This window comes from Rutilus rutilus (genome assembly GCF_951802725.1).
Source record: "Rutilus rutilus genome assembly, chromosome: 11".
In the NCBI taxonomy this organism is placed as follows: Eukaryota; Metazoa; Chordata; class Actinopteri; order Cypriniformes; family Leuciscidae; genus Rutilus; species Rutilus rutilus.
The window spans coordinates 40,971,968-40,999,357 of NC_140216.1; the positions used below are offsets into that span (position 1 = coordinate 40,971,968).

Genomic DNA, 27,390 nt, shown 5'->3' on the forward strand with positions numbered 1-27,390 from the left:
TATAGCAGGATTCAGATTGCACTTTGGAAGAATTGTCAATTTCGTTTCCATTTTCCTTCCAAACATCAGCTCAAAAGGAGAAATTCCTGTCGTGGCGTGAGGTGTGGCTCGGTAAGTTTGCAGAAAATCCGCAATGAACGATGTCCAAGGGGCTCTCTCCCTTTCTGCAGTCAGAATAGCCTCCTTCAGTACCTTATTCCAGCGCTCCACAGCTCCATTTCCTTCTGGGTGGTATATAGAAGTACGGATGTGCTTTACATCTCTATCTTGTAGAAATAGTTTGAACTCCGTTGACAGGAACTGAGGCCCATTGTCAGTAACAATCTCCAGAGGAATCCCTTTTTGGATGAACACTAATCTCAGAAAACAATTAATGGTGATGCAGTCACACGAGTTGCAAAAGCGATCTCTGGCAATTTTGAATGGTAGTCAATCAAAATGATAGCGAATCTACAACTTACAGGACCAATGTCGAAAGGACCCACCACGTCGATGCCCAGTTTCTGCCACGGACCGACTGGATAGTCAACTGGGGTAAGTGGTGCATGTATGGTTCTAGCAGTTTCATCATTGAGTTGGCAAGTGACGCAGGTTGCAATTGTGGACTGTACCTGCGAATCCATCTTAGGCCACCAGTATCACTCCCTAAGCCGTTGCTTGGTCCTCACCATGCCTTGATGGCCATCATGAGCGAGGGTGACCAGACGTGAACATAAACTAAGTGGCACAATCAGTCTGTGTGGTCCTCTTAGCACATACGAGTCCTAAATAGAGAATAGTTCGTCTCGTATTGGAAAGTACCTGGACATGTCCGGATGTAGGGCTTTGGATGTAGTGGGCCAGCCATACTCGATGTATTGGCGAAGTTTGGCAAGCTCAGGACATGAGGAGCTTTCAGCAGCAAACTCGGCCACAGGAACAGCTGACAGGAGTGCAGTGATAGCAGCAACAGTTTCGGGTTCAGAATAAAAGTCAGAATTAATTTAATTTGGCAATGGAAGACGCGAAAGGCAATCCGCTACCTGGTTGTCAACCCCCCGTCTGCACTGCATAGTATAGTTAAAGCAGAGCAATCTGGCAGACCATCGTGCTGCTCTCAGTCCAGCTCGTCCATTACCTTTAGTAGTCAAAGGGTGGTTAGGGCTTGGTGATCGGATCTTAATGTGAAGTGAACGAAACAAACCATCATGTGTTATAAAAGCAGTGAGGTCCCTACTGTCCTCATGTAGTGGTACCTGATGGTAAGCATCTGCCAGGTCGATTGTAGAAAACATCACAGCACCTCTCAGCTGTGAAAAGAGTTCTTCAGTGTGTGGGATGGGGTAGCTGTCCACAACGATTGCTTTGTTGGTTCCCTAAGATCCACACACATTCTGATGTCTCCAGATTTCTTTTGAGTAACTACGATGGGCGAAACCGAAGGCGAAGCATCCACTCTTTCAATAATATCCACTGCCAGTAGGCGGTTCAGCTCTGCAGACACAGCATCCCTTACAGAAAAAGGTAGTCTGCGTAGCTCCTGTTGCACAGGAATGAAGTTTTCATGCATTTTCACTTTGTGTACACAGTTCTTTGCACAGCCAAAGGATGGCATATCAGTATTGAACACTTGTTGCACTGGCTGTTTGGGGGTGAGTACTCTATTTCCTGTTATGCACAAGTTCAAGGAATATATTAAGTCCATGCCTATAAGTGCGTTTCCACTTTTCACAATTAGATTAGATTAGATTCAACTTTATTGTCATTACACAAGTACAGGTACAAGGCAACGAAATGCAGTTTAGGTCTAACCAGAAGTGCAATAGCAGCAAGTGCAGGATATACAGTGGTTCCATAAGTGCAGAACATGGATATGTACTGAATAAATATAGAGTTGAATACTATTATAAACAAAAATTTACAGATAGATTGTCCTATGAATATAATATACAGATAACTATTACTATGAACAGAATTTACAGCTAGATATGTACTGAATATAATATACAGATGGCTATTACTATAAACAGAATGTTTACAGATAGATATGTACTGAATATAATATACAGATGGCTATTACTATAAACAGAATGTTTACAGATAGATATGTACTGAATATAATATACAGATGGCTGTTACTATAAACAGAATTTTACAGATAGATATGTACTATGAATATATATACAGATGGCTGTTACTATAAACAGAATGTGAGCATAATATACAGATGGCTATTACTATAAACAGAATTTTACAAATAGATATATGTATAAGTTAGGCTAATGAGCAGTATAACAATGGATTTAAAGTAGTGCAAATAAAGTTTGGACAGAAGCTATCCGAGTGAAAGTGCAGTGGAAAGTAATTGCATATTACAGTTAAAGTACGGTATTGCAATGTATATATAAACAGTCGGTACTGTAAATAAACAGTCGGCAGTGCAAATTGAGCATATTCCAGTCAAGGTAGTAGTGCAAGATGCATATGTAAACAGTTGTTACTGTATAACAGTCAGCAGTGCAAATGAACATTATAGTATTGCAAATAACAAAATGGAGGCAGGTGTGAGGAGGGAGAGGAGAGTCAATCAGTATATGAGGGGAGTGGGATCAATGAGGGTTAGAGTTTAATAAAGAGACAGCTCTGGGGAAAAAACTGTTCTTTAGTCTGCTGGTCCTGGTCCGGAGGCACCTGAAACGCCTGCCGGAGGGCAGGAGAGAAAACAGTCTGTGGGCTGGGTGAGAGGAGTCCTTAAGGATGCTGCGAGCTCGATGCAGACAGCGTTTCCTCTGGATGTGCTCGATGGCAGGTAGTGGAGTCCCAGTGATGTGCTGGGCGGTTTTCACCACCCGCTGCAGTGCCTTGCGCTCTGCAACAGAACAGCTCCCATACCACACTGTAGCACAGTTGGTCAGGATGCTTTCTATTGCACAGCGATAGAAGTTCACCAGGATAGTGGAGGAAAGCTGATTCTTCCTCAGTGTCCTCAGGAAGAAAAGGCGCTGGTGAGCCTTCTTGACCAGGCTGGAGGTGTTGGTTGTCCAGGTCATGTCCGCCGAGATGTGGATCCCCAGGAACTTGAAACTGGAGACACGCTCAACAGCCATTCCATTTATGTGGATGGTGTCGTGTGTGCCTCTTGACACTTTCCTGAAGTCCACGATGAGCTCCTTCATTTTGGTGGTGTTGAGGAGCTGGTTATTTTCGGTGCACCATGTAGCCAGGTGCTTGATCTCCTCCCTATAGGCAGTCTCATCGTTGTTGCTGATGAGACCAATCACCGTAGTGTCGTCCGCAAACTTGACAATGGAATTAGATCCGTACACAGGCTTGCAGTCGGAGGTGAAGAGGGAGTAGAGGAACGGGCTTAGCACACAGCCCTGTGGTACACCAGTGTTGAGTGTGATGGATGTGGAGCAGTTGGAGCCTGATCGAACATTCTGGGGTCTGTTGGTCAAGAAGTCCAAAATCCAGTTGCACATGGAGGTGTTGAAGCCCAGGTCTCCAAGTTTGGCTATTAACTTAGTTGGGATGACAGTGTTGAATGCTGAGCTGAAGTCAACAAACAGCATGCGTGCATAAGTGTTCTTATTGTCCAGATGTGTGAGCACAGAGTGCAGTGCCATGGAGACTGCATCCTCTGTGCTCCTATTGCTACGGTAGGCAAACTGGTGTGAGTCCAATGTGGATGGTAGAGAGTCTTTTAGGTGTGCCAGGACCAGCCGCTCAAAGCACTTCATTACGATGGGTGTGAGTGCTACAGGGCGGTAGTCATTAAGGCACTTCGGGCTGGAGTGTTTTGGCACTGGCACAATGGAAGTGCATTTAAAGCATGTTGGTACAGCTGCTTGGGCAAGAGACAGGTTGAAAATGTCTGTAAAAACCCCAGCGAGCTGCTCCGCACATGCCCTGAGTACGCGTCCAGGGATGTTGTCTGGTCCAGCAGCCTTGTGCGCGCTGATCCTGCTCAGTGCATTGCAGACATCTGTGGAGGAGAGTGTGATCGGTGGGTGGTCAGCTGAGGATTTGAGCTTGGTGGCAGTTTCTCTGTTGTCTCTTTCAAAGCGAGCATAAAAGTCATTTAGCTCGTTCAGGAAGTTGACATCAGTGGCTGCGGGGGTGGAGTGAGAGGGTTTGTAGTCACTGATGGCCTGAATGCCCTGCCACATGCGCCGAGGGTCAGCGTTGGAAAAGTGTCCCTCTATCTTAAGCTTGTAGCAGTGCTTGGCCTCTTTGATGCCCCTTTTCAGATTTGCTCTGGATGTGCTATAGGCTTGTGCATCTCCTGATCTGAAGGCAGTATTGCGTGTCTTCAATAGGAGTCGCACTTCCCTGTTCATCCATGGCTTCTGATTTGGGTATGTGGTGATCTGCTTCTGGGTTGTAACACTGTCAATGGTGGTATTAATATAATCCAGTACAGAGGAGGTGTAGCAGTCAATGTCCGTGTGAGAGCCACTGGTGGCTTGAGAAGCAAACATACTCCAGTCTGTGTGTAGAAACCTTTCCTGGAGTGAGAAATCTGCCCCCGCAGGCCACACCTTGATGGTCTTCACTGATGGCTTCACGCGATTGATCAGAGGTGCATATTTGGGGGTGAGGAACAAAGAAAGGTGATCTGACTGTCCCAAGTGGGGGAGGGGTGTCGCGACGTAAGCTTCAGCCATGTTTGTGTAAACATGGTCTAAGGTTTTGTTTCCTCTGGTGTGACAGGAAACATGCTGGTGAAATTTCGGTAGCACTGACTTTAAGTTTGAATGATTAAAATCACCCGCAACAATAAACGCAGCTTCCGGGTGAACGGTCTGTTGTTTACTGATGGCTGCGTGAAGTTCTTTCATAGCAAACTTGGCATCAGCATCCGGGGGAATATAGGCTGCAGTTATAATAGTGGAAGTGAACTCCCGCGGTAGATAAAACGGTCTACATTTAACCATGAGAAACTCAAGGTTAGCTGAACAATGTCTCCCAACAATAGCAGAGTTTGTGCACCAAGCTTTGTTAATGTAAATGCACAATCCACCACCTCTGGTCTTACCGGAGCCATCTAATGTTCTATCCGCCCGGAATGTATGGCGTCCCGCTAGCTCAATAGCGTTGTCCGGTATTCCGCTGTTTAACCATGTTTCCGTGAAAATTAGAACATTACAGTTCAAAAGTCTCTTGCTGTATGTGATGTTGAGTCGAATCTCCTCCATTTTGTTCAACAGCGACCGTACATTGGCAAGGAAAATGCTGGGTAAAGAGAGCCGGTGTGGTGTTAGCTTTAGCTTAGCTCTTTATAGAATGTGGCAGGAATGTTCACCAAGTCGCGCAGACGTCTTAATACATCCCAGCACTGGAAGGTCATCTTTTGAATATGTGGCAAGACACACATCTGACTGTTCCAAGGGTAGTTCAGAGAAGTGTTGCTTATATTTATACCATGGTCTGGGTGAATACTCGATTCTGATTGGCTGCAGGGTGTCCATTAAAAAGTGATAGAGGACACCTAGTAAAGGAGTTCTGGTGAAACTGCCTGTTTACCGTTCGAGATTAATAAATAAATGCGCTGGCTACATCAGCTGTGAGTAACCATAGCAACAGGCAGTCAAAGTATCTATACGGACTATAAATCAAGCGGACTATAAATATCTCCGGTTGCTAAATAAACCATCAGGCGTAACCAGGGAAACCAAGTTATTGTTTGTAAAAACTTCAGATTTTGATTGTAAAACTAATTAAAATATAAACTAATGTTTTAAAAATGTGTTATTTGGCAAGTGACCATGGTATAAGCGGGTTAATGCCCGACGAGGTGTCCATTGTCAGGTATATATGGACTTCGGCGGAGGCAACCGTCCTCCGCGCACGCCTCTCTGTCGTCCATTAATACCTGACAATGGACACCTCGTTGGGCATTAACCCTTACACATATGCCCTGGAAGCAAAGATACGGATGATCCAGTATCAACAATTAGTTCTTGCGTCGTAGTTCCAGAAAATGTGCCCATTTCAATGTAACACACAATTTTGTTTGCAGCAGCAACTGTGTTAGTCATGTACAAAACAGTCAGTTCAGGGATTTCTCTGATGTCCTGTCTTCATCCAGAGCGGCACACTTTTGCAAAATGTCCCATTTTACCACACAACTTACATGTCTTATGTAAAGCAGGACACTGCTTGGGATTTGCCCAATGGCAGCTGGAATCACAGCGATAACATTTGTGTGCAGAATGGCTCTGGGTTTTACCTTGTGTGGTTCTACACATTGTCGTTTCTTTTTTTCTGACATATAGCCGTTGAACTGGTAAGTCGGCAGGTTTTGCAAATTCACTCGCATTAGCCATGGCATTTTCCACTTATACGGCCACTTGTGCTGCTCTGTCTAACATCAAATCCGCTTCACGTAGTAAGCGTTCTCGAATTTGACTGCTGTGCACTTTCTCCACAATTTGATCTCTAGGAAGATGAACTGCCATCCTCGTCGCCAATTTGTTGTGTAATCACATCAAAATAAACGAGAGCACACCGAGTAGCGAACAGGTCTCTTTACTTTTCATTCTCCATCAGCACAACAACCTCTTCCTCTGCCCTTCCTACTTTCATATCTAGAACAATATCCCCATCTAGTGGACATTTATCAATTAGCAACATATTAAGAGAACACAACAACTGTATGAAGAATTGTTGGGTATAATATGTCACAGTTTACTTTATTTTGCTCTCCTCACTTACAGAAATGAACTATAGTGTCCTGATCACACTAGTGAAGAAATATCAAAAATTATATCTGGTGTCTGATGAATTTTTGCTTTGACTGTAAATCGTCTGAATTCATATCAGCGATATTCAACACACACTCTGGAATGAATCTGACTCTCTACAGTTGTGGTGTAAGGGGGTTTGTGATCAGTCTAATGATACTGGTGTGATGAACACACTTCTCTGATGTCCTCAGGTGTGTGTAGAGCTGAACTGGTTTATGAACCCTTAATAATGATGGAGGGCCGGCTCACATGGAGGACAGCTCCAACTATACGGATATTTGCCTGCAACGCTGAGACTTCCAAGTTCTAGAATTTGGCAAGGACCGGTCGGCCGCTGCACATATATCGGGGATAGATCCTCCACTGGCCCAGTCCCAGGAGAAGGCCATGCCTCTGGTGGAGTGAGCTCTGACACCTGTGGGGGTTGCGTAGGCTATAGTAGCGTAGGCTAGAGCGATAGTGTCCACCAGCCAACGGGATAAGCTTTGCTTCGTGACCGGAAGCCCTTTGGTGCGGCCACTGAAGCTCATTAAGAATTGAGATGCTTCCAACTGTTGCTCTTGCATTCTTGTGGCTCAGTGACTCACCTGAATGAATGGCTCATTAAGTATGCGGTCCTCAGGTGTGAACCACTAAAAATGCATGATCGTCGACGCCCACTCGAATATTGCCTTTCCAAACAGAAAGTGCTTTGCAAAATTCAAATCAATGTATTGTGTTATGTGAAGGATTAGGCAGGGTGATTTTCACATAATTTTGAAGAAAAAACACTAGGCGATGACATCCATTAGACAAAAGTCTTATTGGCACATATTTAGTGTGTGTTTTGTGGTCTTATTTCAGAAACTTATTCTTATCTTATTTCAGAAACTTTAGTTTTTAGTTTTTTCAATAACCACGCATAAACATTATTCTCTCAAAAATGCAGACATGTACATTCTTGTTGCTCACATATTATGGTAGCCCTGTTTGTGCTAAATAGTGTGTAATTTTTTTTTGCCATTACTATGTTTATAAGCAACTGAAAAAAGCACAAATGTCAGGGCATGTCAGAACATCTCAAGGACCCCAAAAACACCTCAGACCCCAGAGGGTTAAGACATTGTTTGAAATTGTCTAAGTGACTCCAGTGGCTCAACCATGCATTTATCAAGCGATGAGAATAGTTTTTTTGTGCCAAAAACAAACAAAAATAACGAATTTATTCCAGTATCCATACTCGTGTTGTGCTTGAAAGTTGTTTACGTAGTGTATCTGCGCGAGCTTCTGGGTTCTACGTCACCAGGCGTCACACACATGACCTGCGTTGGCCAATAGTGGCCACTCGGACGCGCGCTTCAATCCGTTGTGGAGACTCTCTTTTCGTTCCAGTGAAATTACAAAACAAAATACACACACACATGTCTCTGCCTGATATACAACCACTGATAAACATAATCTGATTTGACAAAAAAAAAAAAAACTATATGAGTGCGGATTCGAACTCAGAACCTCTGACACGCTAGGCAAATGTTCTACCACTAGACCACTTAAGTTCACGTATTTACTCATGTGAAAACTCGGTGTTTACTCGGCGTGATCAATTCGCTCTTGAACATGCTGCCGTTCGTCTGAGTTACAATCTTCCTCTGAGGAAAAGCCAAGGTGAGTTATTCCTCGCTGTCCAGGATCATCTGAAGGGCGTCTTTACCGGAGAAACGCGCCATCCTCTCTAAACGCGATGAACTATCAGTGAATCTGATCTGATGAAACTTCGTGTTTTCAAGGCATTGATCGGGGGGGGGGCGGGTGCGAAGCATAGATTACCTAAACTATTTACCATGTCAATAGCGCCGGGGGCGGGGCGGCCTCAGTTCATTATAGAGATAATTAGGCAGAAGGAAAAAACGGTACCTCTCCTTGCTTTCAAACAGATTACATGAGTTGAAAACATTTGTTTTTTTTATTAATTACTTCATTTAAAAGAAGAGATTTCAAGCTTCATAAAGACATATATCACGTGCCTGTGTGAGAAGTATTCGCTGAGTTATGATTCATTTTCGGACGCGTTTCAGAATGGACTACACGGACAGAGAGAAGGCAGAACTCGCTCCGTGATTATTTTTCTTAATTTGGCGAAAAGCACAACACTTAGTTTTTATTGTGAGTATACAGAAAAATAATACACATTTAACAGAATCGATTGATGTATGAAACTCCTATGGAAAATCAAAGTCAACAGAGTATTTATGAGTTTCTTTTACACTGATAAAAAAAAGCGAGCTGGTATCGCCGGCGATACCGCCGACCTCAGGGGTAGGGCTTGGGCGTCGTGACGTCATACTTGGCGTGGCGGCCATGTTGATGGCCTCGCGAATGTAAACATACAGCAAGTCGAACGAGGAGAAGCAGAGTTGGGAGAAAGAAAAGAGATATTAAAGTCCCGAAAATGATGTGGAATTTACGGGGATACGTTAAATAGGGAAGTCAGGGACCAGTAACGTTATGTGGACAAAATCGGCAAAAAAGTATAGTTAGTAGCTGTCAACCCTCCCGTTTTTTCCGGGTTTCTCACGCATTTGAGCTCTTTTCCCGCTGTCTTCCCGTTTTAGTATTTTCCTATAAAATATCCTGAAAAATGAAAATTTCAACATTCATCTTTCTGTTGCTATCCCTCTGCTGACAGCAAAAATTCGTACTACAAAACTGCAGCAATAATTAAGCGAGTTGTGAAGCTAGGTCTAACGTGACTTTGCTTACAGATTGGCTTGAAATCGTGCTCTCACAACAACCACGCTGTTATCTTAAAAAGGCCAATATCACGCTAAGGTTGCATTCAAGTAAGCAAAACGATGCTTTGAAAACATCTGTTTCGCTGGAAGGGCAAGGGGGTAGCAACAGGACAACATTACAGAGACTGACAGGTCCGATGGAAGGGCTATAATGTTATGAGAGTCAGGTATTAAAATACGGGATATTTTACAGGAAAAATTGTCCACATACTGGTCCCTGGTTTCCCTATTTAACGTATCCCGGTAAACTCCACATCCTTTTCGGGATTTTAACATCTTTTTTCTTTCTTTTCTTCTCTCAACTCTGCTTCTCCTCGTTCGACTTGCTGTATGTTTACATTCGCGAGGCCATCAACATGGCCGCCACGCCAAGTATGACGTCACGACGCCCAAGCCCTATACGATTTCTGATCGAGCAAGTTTAAGCCCCTTGGAAGTCAATGGAAGACTTATCCAGAGCTCAGATTCCATCATAAATATAATATTTTGTGATGCGATGGTTAATGGAAGTCTTAAGGGTTTAGAACAACACGCGGGTGACTAAATACAAAGAACTTTTCGATTTTTGGGTGAACTAACCCTTTAATAAAATGATTAAACTACAGATTACTGTACGTATCTTATATGAACAAAACACAAATTTATATGCACTAAAAATACATTTAAAATATCAATGGTATTTAGTATACTTTCTTAATTACACTTAAGTACTATAGTATTGTCACTAGGTGAAAATAAAGTGTACTTGAGTGCACTAAAAAAACACTTAATCACAAGAAAGTAATTTGTAGTACATTCTTATTTTTTGTGCTAAAAACAACTGTAAAAATAATACATTATAAATAAACTAATTAAAAGTATGTTTTAATTTAAATAGTAATTAAGTGTAATTAATAAAGTATACTAAAAGCCTTATTTTTTTTAAATGTATTTTTAGTGCATAAAAAAATATATACTTTTGAAAAAATAGACAGAAGAGTTTTTTTAGTGTATTTCTTACAAGTACATTTTAACACATTAAAAATAGTTCATTGCTAGTGTACTTTGATAGCTATGTAAAAGTACACTAACAATGAACTATTTTTAATGCGTTAAAAATGTACTTGTAAGAAATACACTAAAAAAACTCTTCTGTCTATTTTTTCAAAAGTATATATTTTTTTATGCACTAAAAATACATTTAAAATATAAATGGTATTTAGTATACTTTATTAATTACACTTAAGTACTACTTAAGTAAAAATATACTTTTAATTAGTGTATTAATAGTGTATTATTTTTACAGTTGTTTTTAGCACAAAAAATATGAATGTACTACAAATGTACTTTCTTGTACTTAAGTGTATTTTTAGTGCACTAAAGTACACTTTTTTTTCACCTGGGTCCACCAGCCAACGGGATAAGCTTTGCTTCGTGACCGGAAGCCCTTTGGTGTGGCCACTGAAGCTCACTAATGGCGCTTTTCCATTACCAGTACCAGCTCAACTCGACTCGGCTCGGCTCGCATTTCGCTCCGGTTTCCATTGCAGATAGTACCTCCACAATAGTACCGCGTCGTCTTAGCGACGCCGCAGGAAACTGCCGTGACTTAAAGTCCACATGAATTCAAAATTGACCATATTTACTTTGTTTGCCTAAATTGTTAGTTTTGTGGTGAACAATTCATCCATGCAAGTCAATCCACACAAAAATTTTTTTTGGCTTTGTAATCTTTAATCAAAATCTGAAAATGCCCCTCCCCTCTGCATTGGAGGACCTTCCCTGATGACGTATGTTTGACGGCTTGGTTTGGGAAACGCTTAACCACTCCCCTCAAACCGTTAGTCTGTAATGAGCGAGAGATGGAGAGGAGGAGCGCTAGAGTAAAACCCTGCCCTCTGTTCAATATACCTTTTCACTGGGAAACTTTAATCTTTTACATGAGACGCGCGAGACACACCCGCTACCCACACACACACAGGACAATGGAAGAAATCGAGTGTATGCTGTTTTTGGATGTTTTTGTTTTTGTTTTTGCTGTTTTTTTATTCAGGATACTCCGTCTGGTTAATGCAATGATGATGCAGTGAATAGTGACGATTCTCTCTGACCAATCAGCAGTCTGCTGTGTTTTCACAACACATCACATTTTAGTTTCGCCTCAGCTCGCTTAGAACCTCGCCGGAGGTGGTACGAAAAAAAGTACCTGGAAGCAGGTACAGGTACAACTTTTACACAGTGGAAAACCAAACAGAGCCGAGCCGAGGCGAGCTGGTACTGTGTAGTGGAAAAGCGCCAAAAGAGTGTGTCTTTATTTCCCTCTCCTGGTTATTATCTTTATGCAGATTGAGCTTTATTTCCCTCTACTGGTTATTATTTTAATGCAGATTGAGCTTTTGGAAGATGTTGGTCTGGATTGCTGAGACTCTCGGCTGATAACACAGTTCCTGAATTCAGAAGCTCAGACTATAGTGTTCAACTCTTACACTTCTGCAGGATCTCTCTATGACAGAAATAGTAGAGTAACATCATGCTAGTGTGAGCTTCTGAATTCAGCAAGTGTGTAGATTTATAAGTTTGCAGACACAGTCCAGTAAATACAGTCAATTAATGAGGACTTATAAATTATAACAAGACATGAAACTCCATCAAGCGTTGTTCTTCTTCTGGCTGTTTAGTTCCACATACGGCTCCGCAAGAATTTTAGCAAGTTGTAATCTATTCAAACATCCTCTTCATATGTCATTTTTTACACACACACACACACACACACACACACACACACACACACACACATATATATATATATAATTTAAAAAAAAAAAAAAAACATTTTCTGAACACAGCAAAATATTAAAATATGTATTTTCATTCAAAAATACATACCAACAAAAATGTTTCTTAAAGTGGTTTAATTGAGTTTTTTCACAACACAGACTTGCAGATTCACAAAGAACAGTGCAGACGACCAGTTAAATACACAAAAGCAACATATACATATATATTTGCATAGAAAACTGTACAAAGTATACATTTATGAATTGCTCACACAAACACTGTTTGTCGGACACAGTTTGACACAGACACACATTCACAGTCATCAGTTGATGGATTAAATAGAAACAATAATTCCTAGATCATGTATGGGATATTTAAGGCTGCTTTACATTAATAGTAAGTGCAGATTCAGGATCACACAGACTCCTGAGGTATGGACTGCAGCACACATGTTCATACGCACTGAAAATTAAATATATATTGCAGAAATATGCTGACGGATTCCTCTAAAGGAAATGGTTTTGTTTTGAAGCAGAAAAAAGCATATATTGCTGGACTCAAGAACAACTAGAACATTTGGCAAGATCAATGACCAAGTCCAACACAAGTCCTGAGATGATAGAGAAGCATTTTAGAAGCTAGAGAGCATAAATAATTGATAACTAAGTGATATTAAAATGGTATTTAAGCCAATTCATAGGTCTTTGTAACGGTTTCTTTTGGAACAAAGGATGTTTCTATGCTAATCTTGTTTAATGTTATGTAACAGATTACTCCATGCATTGAGATGAAGTTTTCTGGTGCTTTTAGGAGTTCATTGTAATAAATTTTGTATTGAAAATTGCATCAGTGATCGTTAATTTGCCTACAATTTTTGTTTAAATCAAATTTATTTTACAAATTAATGTTTGAGTTGTAATTCATAATTTGGTACTTTCAAAACACCACTTTGTTGGTGCAAACTAAAGTTCATTTAACTCCATAACTCCATAGTCAGGTAAACCTTTACAAATATGTCAGGTACACTTTTCTGAATAAGTTAGTTTAACTAAAAAAAAGAAAACAGAAAGCACACAACAGAAAATAATGAGTTAAGTCAACAAAAGATTTTTGACAGTTTAGAAACCGGAATAAAGCACTAAAGCACTAGTTTAATCATGATCTACAGACACTCGGTAGACTCTCTTCTGATCCCTCAGTGCTTTCCCTCCTCGAGTAATCTCTGTGGCGACGTCTGTGTATCACGACAGCAGTCAGAACCACCAGAACCAGAAACACAGTCAGTCCAACCAGCAGCATCCAGTGATCTACAGGTGAAGGAGAAAGTAGGAATAGAGTTTTTCAAAGTGTTGAATTCCCAGTTTAAGTTCCCTTTCGAAGCTACAGTCGATGCTGCGCTGCTCAGCGCATTGGGAACATCTTTAATCGTAACCAGCTGTGAATATTGTGTGTAACACGTCAATAGAATTGACCCGGAGGTAATATAGCCTCGGTCGATGACGTCATCAACAAAAGAGTAAGCTTTGTGTTCCTCCATGCTCCCGTCCCATGTCTGAGCTGGATACACACAATTACTGTTTTGTTTGTTTGGGGGAAGATTATGCGGTTCTGGCATTAGAGAAAGGCGAGTGCGAGCATTGTGAATTGTTCACAGTGAAGATGCTGCGCTCTCGTCTGAACTATTTCCAGACCGCACCCGCATTACCATCGTGGGGCTCTCGCATGGAGGTGCTTCTTCGGTTCATGAGGGGGATGATATATCTCTTGGGTCTTCGGACCACGAGCAGCCTACCTCTGAGCGTTCCTCTCGTGAAAGAGATCTGTTGAGGAATTGCTCGAGGTGGTTACTCGCGCGGTGGCCAGGTTACAGCTTGACTGGTTACAATAACAAGAGACCCCCAAACGTAGTAAGCTAGAGGATAGGTTTCTGTCCAGTGGCAGGGGGGAGAGACCACAACATCAGTCTCTCCCCTTCTTCGAGGACCTCCATGATGAGCTGTCTAAGTCATGGAGTAAACCATATACTTCTCGTGTCTTTGTGCCCTCGACTTTTTCGACTATCGTGGGTGCGAAGTCGCGGGGGGTATTCGGAGATGCCTCAAGTTGAAGAGACGCTCGAGAGCTATCTCTCGCCCGAATCAGCATCTTCGATAAAGAAACCTATCCTCCACACAAAGGCATGTAGAACAACATCAGCGCTCGTGGGTAAAGCTTACCAAGCTGCAGATCAGGCTGGTGCTGCGCTGCACACTATGACAGTGTTACAGGCGTACCAGGCTGACCTGTTGAAGGATTTGAGTGCGGGCAGTACCATCGACGAGGAAGCGTTCTCTGAGCTTCGTCGAGTCACAGATCTGTCTCTCCGTGCAACCAAGCAAACGGCCCGTGCCATCGGCCGTTCAATGTCAGCTTTAGTCAGCACGGAGAGGCACCTGTGGCTTAATTTGACGGGTATCAAAGAAAAAGATTGTCTGTTTCTATTAGATTCCCCTATTTCTCCCTCTGGACTGTTTGGCGACTCCGTCAATACTGTCGTTACCAGATTCAAAGAGGAGAAACATGAAGAATCGTTCAGTTCCTTCCACACCGCACTCAAGGGGAGGGGCCATCGGCCACCCAGCCCTGCCCCGGTCCTTCAAAAGCCAGGGAGGTAAAAAAGCAGAGCGTGGCGGACCGTGCTCCCCCTCGTAAGGATTGGGGACAGGCTCGTCACGCTCAACAACCTCCCAAGCCAGACCTCAGGACTATTATTAATAGAAAGAGGAGGTCCTGATGGTCTGGCGCCCAGTCTGGTGGGGGTAGCCCCCCGCAGGACGGGGCGCTTTCAAGATCTTTTCGCCCCTTCCCGTTACCCTCACAAAACCTCTCCATCCCCGCCACCTCTCGTGTTTCGGGGGGGGGGGGCAGCGGTTTCCAGCGAAATGTTAGATGCTCCGTTGCTTCCGGGTGTCATTCAGGACACGGGACATCTAACATCCCCTCAAAAGGAAGTGTTAAAATTGATACCACTCTCAGAGAGTCTGGCAGCGTGGAAACTTCTGCCAGGCATTTCTGCATGGGTATTAAGCACAATACAGATAGGATACAGAATCCAATTTATTCGTCGTCCTCTGCGTTTCAACGGCGTGGTCTCCACTTCCGTGAGACCGGAGGCGATGCATGTACTGTCACAAGAGCTACAAACTCTTCTGAGCAAAGAGGCCATAGAACATGTTCCTCTTCCAGAGAGGGAGTCGGGCTATTACAGCAGATACTTCCTGGTTCCCAAGAAGGATGGGGGGGTGCGTCCAATTTTAGATCTTTGAGGCTTAAAATGTAAAGTCAAAGCACTTAAGTTCAAGATGTTAACCATCAAGACGGTCGTGTTGCAAATTCAACATCACGATTGGTTCGTCACGATCGATCTGAAGGACGCATATTTTCACATAGAAATATTGCCACAACACAGGAAGTTCCTGAGTTTAGCTTTCGGGGGCGAAGCATACCAATTTTGGCCTAGCATACCAATTTTCTTCCGTTCGGCCTAGCCTTGTCACCCCGCACATACACAAAATGCATGGATGCAGCACTCGCATTTTGAATTACATCGACGATGGGTTAATACTAGCACAATCGCAAGAGATGGCGCTCCAACACAGAGACATCGTGTTAGCTCATCTAGTTTCTCTAGGGTTGAAACTCAACACCAAGAAAAGTGTTCTTTCTCCTGCCCAGAGAACGACTTATCTCGGGATCGTGTGGGGTTCGATCACGATGTGGGCACAACTGTCTCCTGCTCGAATCGAGACCATTCGGCAGACCATGAGCAAAGTCAGGCTAGGTCAAGATTGCACTGTTCGTCAGTACCAAAAAAATGTTAGGGCTCATGTCCTCAGCATCCACGGTGATTCCTCTGGGGCTGTTGCACATGAGACTGTTTCAGTTGTGGCTAAAAGCCAGAGGATTTCATCCAAGGGCCAATCCTCAAAGGCAAATAAAAGTGACGCACCGCGGGCTTCGTACACTATCTCTGTGGCTCAGACCCCGGTTCCTCGTCTCGGGTCCCACTGTAGGGGCGCCGTGTCGTTGCAGACTGCTAACGACAGACGCCTCCCTGATGGGCTGGGGAGCGGTCTTATGTGGCCGTCCAGCTCAAGGGGAATGGGAGGGTCATCAGCTCGATTGGCACATCAACTGCCTCGAGAAATATTTTCTCCTTCAGTTGAGAGGTTGTCATGTCCTAGTGCGGGTGGACAACACAGCGGCAGTCTCTTATATAAATCACCAGGGAGGTCTGCACTCACGCAATCTGAACAGAATAGCGAGGCAGATTTTTCTTGGCCCAAAATGCGCCTGTATGCGTTTCCTCCAGTTTCTCTGCTCCCGGGAGTTCTAGCCAGAGTTCGCTAACAAGGGTCTTGCCTCTTGCTGATAGCGCCACGTTGGCCGAACAGAGTGTGGTTCTCGGAGATAATATCTCTCCTCGACGGCTCGCCATGGGCGATTCCGGAGAGGAGGGACCTTCTGTCTCAGGCGGAGGGAACGATATTCCATCCCAGGCCCGACCTGTGGAATCTTCATGTTTGGCCCCTGATGGGTACCAATTGAGAAACACTGGGCTTTCAATAGTTATTGAGACTATTCTAAGTGCTAGGGTTTCCTCCACTAGAAAGAGTTATGCCAGTAAATGGGGTGTTTTTGAAAGGTTGTGTGTTGTACACATTGTAGATCCAGTCAACTGCCAGATTGCTTCAGTTCTGGACTTCATGCAGGAGAAGTTATCAACAGGCACAGGCCCCGCCACTCTCAGGGTTTATGTGGCCGCTCTTTCGGCTTGCCAGGCTTTGGTTGACGGGGCGCCACTCGGGAGACATCCTCTGCTCGCTCGCTTCATTCAAGGGGCCAGGCGACTGAGGCCTCCAGTAAGAACCAAGATCCCATCATGGGACTTATCTATAGTCCTTGAGGGCTTGGTTGAGACTAGAGATGCGCGGATGGGCTATTATTTCATCCGCAACCACATCACAAAACTCATCATCCATCCGCCATCCATCCGCACCAACGTTTTTGACCAATTTTCAAAACCACACCCGCCCGCCATCCGCTGATTGGTGTATACATATATTTTTCATTTGATTGGTTCAATCGCCCGCCGCCCGCCCGAATTTAATTAAAATATTATTTTTCGTGACGTCATCCGCCCGATCCGCGGTTTATCCGCGGAGTCCGTGGCTGTAACCGCAAACCGCGCATCTCTAGTTGAGACCCCCTTTGAACCTTTAAAATCAGCGTCTGACAAACTTCTGACTCTAAAAATGTTTTTTCTCATGGCAATAACTTCTTTGGAAAGAATTGGGGATATGCAGGCTCTGTCTATCTCACCATCCTGCTTAGACTTTGCCCCAGGAATGGTGAAAGTGATTTTGCATCCTCATCCTGATTACCTGCCTAAGGTGCCTTTCTCAACTGTACATCCGGTCACTCTCGAGGCCTTCTGTCCTCCACCGTTCACAACGCCAGAGCAGGAGAGATCTCACAGACTCCAGTGTCCAGTCCGTGCTCTTCAGGCTTACATCCACCGCACTAGCCAGTGGCGTAAGTCAGAGCAACTGTTCATCTGTTATGGGGGCCGTAACAGAGGAGCAGCTGCCACCAAGCAGACCATGTCTCATTGGGTCAGGGATGCTATTGCTCTTGCTTATGAGGCGCGCAGTCAAGCTTCGCCTATAGGTCTTAGGGCTCACTCCACCAGGGGGGTCGCCTCCTCTAGTGCTTTGGCAAGGAGTGCCCCCTTACAACAGGTTTGTGATGCGGCAGGTTGGTCCTCTCCGCACACATTCATAAGATTTATAGTTTGGATGTTCATGCCACTCCGGGCTCTCATGTCCTTGAGTCAATGTCACAAGCTAATGTCTGAGGCCTTCTTGCGTTCTTGTGAGCACACCTGCACAACCGTAGGGGTCCAGACACTTTCAAGCACGGCAGTGTGGGTATTCTCATTCCCAACGAGCTAAGCAGCACAGCATCGACTGTAGCTTTCGAAAGGGAATGTTCTGGGTTAATTAACTGTAACCTTGTTCCCTGAGAAAGCGGAACGAGATGCTGCGCTAATTTGCCGTGCTGAAGATGTCCCAGGACTGCTCTTCAGACAAAATATCCTGATGATGCACCTGTGGCTCATCTATTTATAGCCTTGTGTTGCGGGTGCGCGCCGATGACGTCATCGACCAAGGCTATATTACCTCTGGGTCAATTCTATCGACGTGTTACACACAATATTCAACGCTGGTCACAATTAAAGACGTTCCCAATGCGCTGAGCAGCGCAGCATCGACTGTAGCTTTCTCAGGGAACAAGGTTACAGTCAAACTCCTGCAAAGCTCTCATGCCTCATGTTTTACTCACTTCGATGTTCAGTGTCGTCAGTTTTGTCTTCATCTGTTTCGATCAGATTTCCCTTCCAGTCTAGAACAGATTCTGTACAGAATATTGAAAGGTTAGTCGTGCAGTTTAGGATTAATTTACTGATTAAACATAATATCTCTCCTCATCTGATCTTCTCTCACCTGTGACTGAGACTGTGACTGTGATCAAGGTTTCATTATTAGAGTCCAGAACTCGGTATGTTCCAGTGTCATTGACGGTAAACCTATTAATGGTCAGATTTCCATCACTGACAGTCAGTTGATCATTCAGGACTCTGTCGCCTCTCGTCCACACCTCTGTCCAGCCTTCACTAGAGTTTCTCTCCACTTTATCAGCATTGATCAACAGAACATCCAACTTCAGATACTCTCCTTTCTTCACAGAGATCGCATCTGAGGAGGAACACAGACATTCATCATTAATCATAATTATAATAGTGTAATTTAATCAAGACCATAATCACATATAGGATTGGGGGACCAGATGTAAACACTGGAAAACCCCAATCCACTCTGAATATTAAGCTTGTCCGCTTCAGTGTTTCTGCTGTTTCTAGTCCTGCACACAATACCAACACTATTAGAGGAGATCCAGAAACACATGATGATGGTTTGATCAGTTTTGACTTTACCATGAATATGAAGATGATACTGCAGGATCTCTCGCTTCACTTCTGTCTGATCATTAGTGTAATAAACATATAAAATGTATTTCCCAGCGTCACTGTAGATCAGATCCTTGATGACGACGTCACATGATCCTTCTTTAAACACTCGACCGCTGCAGTTTCTCTTCTCACACACACGGATGATTTTAGACCGACTGATTAATCTGATCTCCACAATCTCTCTGTCCTCAGATCCACATGATAGAGTGACGTTTCCTCCCTTTATTCCTGACACAGCTTTAGTGGAGGATCCTGCAAATACACACAGCAATATTCACTCAATACACACTAGCAATACTGGAAAATAAATGTCTTAAATCAATATGATCTTAAATATTCTTTATTTAAATATATTTAGTTATTTTAGTAAACTAGATTAAAATAAATAAATGAAGACAACAAGTAGCCAACAATATTAGAAGTGCCACATTACACAAGTTTCAAATGTTGATGACAGTACAGAGATGAGCTGAGACACACAACAGAAAAACAATCTACTAGAATAAATTAAAAAATAATAATAATAACATAAATGACACTGACCGCTATAACTGATAAAGCACAACAGAAGGAGAAGGAGAATCATCCTGAGGAGAAAACAGAAGGTTTGTTATGTGACAGATACACACATTATACACTCACTTTCATTTTAAAGATGTTCATCCACATGTGGATCTTACATGATTAAAAATATCAAACTATAATCTTTTTTATCTTTGTTTCTCCCATCATAGAAAGAACAATGGACGTGTGTGTGACTCTGAGCCATGGAACAAACAAAACAAGCCCTGATTCCCTGAACATTAATAGAAGAACACATATTATACAGACACTTGATATTTAATCTTATTAGATGATTAGTTAACTGCATTTGATAGATTTTACTTTCAATAAAACAATTGCTATGCGTTTTGTAAAAGCTGTTTTTCTGCATGTTTGATCTGAGTTTGTTGCAGTTTCACTGTTTGACCAGCAGGAGTCGCCAGCGTGTGGGGATTCAACGCTTCCAGACAGTGAATCATTTTGTGACCCTTCACTTTTAATATTCATGTTTGCTCCTCTTTCGGAAGCCAAAATCAACACTGTAAATCAACCAACAGCCCCGACATATTCCCTGGTTTACACTTTTAACAGTCTTATCATTAGTTATAACTGAAATTAGTTAGTTATTAATGCTGTATAGTAAAATCTTCATAGGTTAGTCACGTAACATCACCTCCACAAAAAGCGAAGTCGAGGATTCGCGAATTAATCACCTTTTTAATCTAATCGGTCAAACGCGTTTGCAAAAGGTCAGAAATTGTTCGCGATTCAGTTTGATTCATTCGGGCAGTTCACGCACTGAATTGTCTGAAATGGTTTCTCAGACCGAAATAACGGGATGTTTTATACGAAAGAAAACAAAAAGAGCGATGGATGAGGTGAATATTTAAAATCCATTGTAGGAAACTAAACTTTGCTTTTATAAATTAATATTTTATAAATATACACAAGCAACAAGTTTTAGAAGTTATTTTTCCTACAACCAACTAATCAGAGTAATCATGCTTAAACATTTGAACAATTATGTTAATAACCCCACTATAAAAAATCAACCACAATAATCATTGTCATAATCGTATCCACTGAGAAAATTCAGCAGACTTTGACTCTCCTGAACATCAGCAGGTTGAGTTTCCCACAAACAGACAAAACTACTGTATAAGAACACAAAAACACACAAGCTATCGATAGAAATATGAAAACTTACATGGTAATTAGTTCTGCATGGGTCTAATGTTCAGACTTCATCACGTCACACAGATGAGGGTGTGTGTGTGTGTACTATGGAGAATCTTTCGTCATCTTTCTTAAGTTAGAAGCATAGTTTTCCCTGTTACTTTCAGTTTCATTGGCTGTATTTTTAAAGGAGCCGTATAGTAAGCACCTTAACATTTATGGCAAACCGATTAACATTTAATCCTAAAATGTTTTCATATGCTACTACGGTACTTATTTTTATATATGCCTAGGACTAGCAGCAGTAGCTATTCCATTAGGTTTTAGGCTACTTATTCATTAGATATTAGCACTTATTTCAATAGCAATTAACTATTGTCACTGACAAGCAAGTTTATTAATCAAAGTGCTTTACATAATACATTCTAAATACATTTTAAATACTTTATAATTCTTTGCATTTATTATAATTTTTATGCATCTGTTGTGATTATTTTACATTATTTTTTTTACGAATTAAGAAATAAAATAACAGGATAATAAAAATGGACTAATGCCCTTGGTATTTCTGTGATCCTAATGATCTGAGTGATCTGTTCATATTCAGTGAGCATATCTGCAGTGTATCGAGGTCCTAGGCCAATGAGTGATTTAATTGTAAACTTTATAATACTTTATAAGTTATAATAGTTATAATACTTTAAAATCAATCCTAAATGTAACTGAAGTCAGTGTACAGACCTGAGGACTGTGATGTGTTGATGTGTTCTTGTTCTGGTTCTGCTCAGCGTTCTGTATGAGCTGACACTGTCTCGTGGTGTTTTTGGAAAGTCCATTACAGTAATACAGTAATACACCTGTGATTAAAGCATGAACAAGTTCCTCTAAGTCTTGTCTAATTATTGCAATATTTTCGAGATAGTAATATACTGATTTAGTTATTGCTCTTATACTACTGAAACCAAGGTCTGATTCCAGAATTACAAGTCTGCTTGATTTTTTAGCTGTTTGACCCCTATATGGTCAGCGTTCACCTTAAGAACTTTATTTCTGTTTCCAAAAGTAATAACTTGAGTTTTCTGTTTGTTTTACTGAAGAACTTTAACTTTCTAAAAGACCTAGTTAGCTACACAAAATGACAAAGTTCAACATTGTTTTAATAATTTTTGACCAGGAGAGTCCAGAGGATTGTGCTGCCGTGGTTTTATCAAAGTTGAGTGAAAATCCTAGGACTAGTTTGTGAAATTTTTAAGGAAAGTTTTGATTGACAGCAGTTCTAGTGGCCATTACTGGTCATTTACATGCCAGATAATGCGATGGCGTCCACAGTGCCTGATATCTTTCTAATCCCTCACAGGCTCTAATGGGGTCGTGAGTCAAACGGGCCCAGTGAGTTTCATTTCCATCGGCCTCTGTTAACCGTCTGATAGCTGGAGCTCAAACTTCCCTGATGACGGCAGTGTTTTCTGAGATACACCTATGTCCTCATAGACAATCATGGATATGTGGGCCCAAACACCAGTTTTCAAGTCAATCGGACTGACTGTTGTTTATTTTATTTGTGTTCACTAAGTGGTGCGTCTTTCTTCACACGACCACAGATCGAGCGTGTACACGTGGTGAAATTATCTCATATACCGGTCAAGGGTGAAGAGCCATTTTAGTAAAATCTTCACGCAAATCAACATGTCGACAATCAGACTCCAGAGGATCTCTGCACTGGTTTTGCTTCTTAACTGGCAAAAAACCTAGGACTAGTTCGCAGAATTAGGTTTTTCAAAAAATCCAAAATACCTGAAAATGTCACCAAACATCTAAAGCCTGAAACACACTAAAGCCGACGCCGACGAACTATCGCTGATGAAAGCCGACTGTGTTGTCGCCTCGCGTCGGGGTAAAAAGCTGCACTTGAACACACGAGAGAACTACAGCCGACTGTCAGCTAGAAAGCGCGTTCTTCGGCTTGGTGTGTTCCAGGCTTTACGGTTAGGTCTGTCTGGTCACTTTTAGGGCAGAATACTGATCTTTGAAAATCCTAACAATTACAATACGGTTTCAGAGCTATGCACTTGAACCCCTAAAAAAGCAGCTGTGGCTTATAAGATAAGAAATGTTACAAGATACTAGAGTTACAAAGATACTAGAGTCTAAAAATAAGTACTAGTCCCTAATGAATAGCTAGTACTGTATCAATTAAATAGGTATAAGTATCTAATGATAAACAATAGTATTTAATAAATAAGTGGAGATATCTTTAAACACATCATTACATAAACATGAGAACCTCTCAACCATCCAATCAGAGTTCACATGGTAATATAATTAACATATGGAATGAAATTGTTTGTAACAGCAACAACGTGTGTGTGTTTTGGTGACCAAAACAGTCTTTATACTGTAGGCCTACATAAAAAAAAAAAAAAAAAAAGATATATATATATAACTTTGAAACCAGTAATGCACACCAGCCAAACAACCTCAATACCCAGGACATGCACCACAGAAGATTGAGCCTTTTTGGAGAGTGTTTATAATTACTTTAAATTAAATAAATTAAAAGAGAATGTGAGTCGTGTCAAAATAAAAGCCCTTCTCGCTGTTAGATAGCCCTACTCAGAATACGTTTCAGCTTTCTGAATACTAAACACTGCTTTACAGTGTGTGTATTTATATTTATGAGGATGGCCCTTTGAGTATTAGCATACTGGGCAGAGATGTAAAATGTAAAAGTACTAGAACCTGTTAAGTTCAGGATATCTTTAGTCAAATAAGTTACTAGTAACCAAAAAAAAAAAAAAAAAAAAAAATTCTAAACAAGAATAATTAAATACTAGTCACTATTGGAATGAGCACTAGTATCTAATAAAATAAGAACTAGTACCTAATTAATAATCCGTAGTATCTTAATAAAGATACTTTTAAAGACTGAGCACTAGTATAATGAATATAAACTAATATCTAAAAAATGTAAAAAGTAACCTCACTAGAAGCATGAAAATACATACTAGTATGTTTCTCTTTTACATGTGTTGTGAGGAAGTGAAACTCAGACCTTGATTGGTTTCCCTTTCTGTCATTTATCATACGTCACACAAATCTGTCCTTTCCAAAGCGCGCGCGCTCCTGTGGCGTCTGTTGTTGCTATGCAACGATGAACTGCGCGCGCCACCGATAAACGCTTGCTGTAACTCTGCTACAAGATTTATTTACGGAGAAGAGAACGAATAGTGTTTGGGTGCACGTGCACCCCATCCTTCAAAAACGTAAAAACCACGGAGAATTTCACCAACTGATCCAAGAGCTCCGTCTGGAAGATGGGAGATTTAAAGCCTGTTTAAGAGTGCGAGGACCAGTCTGATGATATTAAGAAACATTGGACTGAGCATCAGCAATCGGAGCATCTGCCGTGAAACAGTCTCTCCTGCGCAACAGCTCTGCATTTGTCTGAGCTAACTAGGCTACTCTTAGACCTGTAGAAGACTATGTAGAATTAACTTGTAATTCTTGTAACGGTGTTTTATATTGTTTCTACCCATGGTAAGATGCAATGGATTATTCTTATTTTTTTGTAATTTAATTACAGTTACTTCTAATGTAATTGCTTAAATGTATATACCATAGAGGCGGGCGATTCTGAAACACTGCATCATGAAGCTTCGAAACCTTTACGAATCTTTTGTTTCGAGCTAACGTTACTATGATTCGGAGCGCGTATCAAACTGCCAGAGTCACGTGATTTCAGTAAGCGAGACTTCATTACGGTCATAAAATGTTCAACTCAGGTGAATAGAAAAAAAAAATTACATAGGGTTTTGTGTCACAATTACGTCAGTATAGGTGCTCGATTCATCAGTCACTACTGGAGGTGTAACAACACGGCGGGTGTCAGTCAGGTGTCGTGTCAGTGTCAGTGTGTCGCGATAATGTCAGTGAGTGACACATGCCACTATCCACAGTCTGGCACATGCCAATGAAGTGCCAATAAGTATAGTGACATGTGCCATTGGCTTCTGTGTGTCAGATGTTATTTCACTTAATGTTAAAACGGCCTGTCTCCAGGATAGGCACGAGCACGAGCATTATTCCCTCTCGCACTAAACTGGACGTTCTCAAATATACAGTCTCTCTTCTGCTCTCTGAGTTAAGTGCTTATTGTAAATGGGTATATTTTATTATTTTATTTACTGAACCGCTACTGATAATCAGATATCAGATATAGGCTATCATCATCGATGGAGTTTTGGGCGCTGGGCACCGACCGGCAGAAACATAAATCTGCGCCTTATGCGCATTAGTTTCCCACAAACAGACACAACCATTGAACATAAAAACTCACAAGCTGGCATTAGGCCTATATTTAAAAATATGAAAACTTACATGGTAAAAGTTCTGCATGGGTCTTCCGTTCAGCCAGGCTTCATCAAAACTCGCACAGTTCGCGATGTGTCTCAGGACAGGTTTCAGAACTCAACGCGGCGGACTGGAAGAGAGGAGTTACCGCTGTCTCAGGTCTCAGGAAAGATTTCAGAACTAAAGAGGGGAGGAAGTTACCGCTGTCTCAGGTCTCAGGAAAGATTTCAGAATCAGAACTAAAGAGGGGAGGAAGTTACCGCTGTCTCAGGTCTCAGGAAAGATTTCAGAACTAAAGAGGGGAGGAGTTACCGCTGTCTCAGGTCTCAGGATAGGTTAAAGAACTCTCGGTGGACAGGGAGGAGTAATGCTGAAGTTTGATGTGTCTCAGGATAGGTTAAAGAACTCTCTATTTCATTGGCTGTATGTTTAAAGGAACAGTATCAAGCGCTTTAACATTTATGGCAAAGGCAAACCGTTTTCACATTTAATCCTAAAACGTAGGCCTACTAGTTTCTATTTTCATTCTACTACTATTTTTATATACGAAGTATCAATTACATTAGGTTCTACTTATTCATTAGATTGTTCTTATTTATTAGATGGTAGCCTACTTGTTTTTATTTAGGTATTAGATTTATTAGATGGTATATAACCTACTTGTAATGTGTTTTGACTTTCTCAGTTTGTGTAAACCTACTTGGGTTCAGAGTATTTATTTTTTACCACATTCATTTCCCACATGACTAGTACAATTATGTGATTTTGTTTCATTAATACTGTGTATTTTTTTTCTAGATTTAACCCTGAAAGAATGCAAGTGAAATGTGACAACATGCCCCATAGTTCATTTTAACATGACCATAACAGATTAAAATGTTTTCTGATCTAATAAAAAAAATGCAAGACAAACTAAAATATGTTGCCAATAAAATACAATTATTCATCTTTTCATATAAAATAATGGAATTTTTTAATAATAATTACAAAAAAATGAGTTTGACAATAAACACACCAGAAAAGCTAGGGTTTCAGAGCTATGCGCTTGAACCCCTTAAAAAAAGCTTGTCGTGACTAGTAAGAAATGTTACACAAGATACTAGAGTGTAATAAATAATTACTAGTACCTAATGAATAGCTAGTACTGTATCTATTAAATAGGTAGTAGTATTTAATAAAAAACAATAGTAGTTAATAAATAAGTACTAGCAATGCATACTTAATATATAATAATATATATGTTAGCTTATCTTAATAATTGGTTAGCATGAAAACACAAGACATATTTAATATGACTTTAATTATAATAAATATAATTAAATAGGCTAGTTGAATGAGCACTAGTGTATAATAAAATAAGAATTAGTATCTAATTAATAAGCTGTAGTATCTTTATAAAGATACTTTTAAAGAATGAGCACTAGTATATAATGGAATAGATACTGATACCTATTAAATGAAAATATCGACTGCAAAGAGCCATATGAAATTTTCTTCTAGAATTATCATTTTTATCAAGTTTGTATATTTAAGTTCTGTAATTTCACTTAAATGGTCGTTTTCATTGCCATTTAAGTGAAATGACTGAATTTAAATATACGTAAAATTTCAGAATATAAATTTTTCAATGGCACTTACAGGCTTTTGCATCTGAACCCTGAAATGAACCCATGAAATGTCTGAAACAATCATCTTCCCTCTCCTGTCAGTGACTGGACATCATTTACCACACATATATATTTTGCACAGGCCATGAAACTGTGGATTATTTCATTAATAAAAGGCAGAACCAATATCTAATCTATGGCAATTATTATTCTTAATATTTGTATTTATTTTATTTAATCAAATAATAATTAAAATGTAAACAAATGAATAAAGAAATATGACTATAATACTATTATTCTGTAAACCCATTTATAATGCAAATCATTGTCCAGCAAGAGTTGCAGTCGCTGTATAATTTACAGCTTTCTTTCCGTAAAATAAATAG

The 27,390-nt window shown here is 41.2% G+C and overlaps 1 protein-coding gene across 1 annotated transcript; it reads right to left on the minus strand.

The window, feature by feature from the left end:
• Positions 1-12,381: 12,381 nt before the first annotated feature.
• On the minus strand, positions 12,382-25,645 carry LOC311300323 (uncharacterized protein). The gene is made up of 6 exons (XM_084424562.1): positions 25,425-25,645; positions 19,872-19,915; positions 19,293-19,580; positions 18,802-19,053; positions 18,641-18,712; positions 12,382-13,563 (listed from the first exon to the last, which is right to left on the minus strand). Coding segments are annotated over exons 1-6 (810 nt in total). The 5' UTR covers positions 25,427-25,645; the 3' UTR covers positions 12,382-13,411.
• Between the last annotated feature and the right edge of the window lie 1,745 nt (positions 25,646-27,390).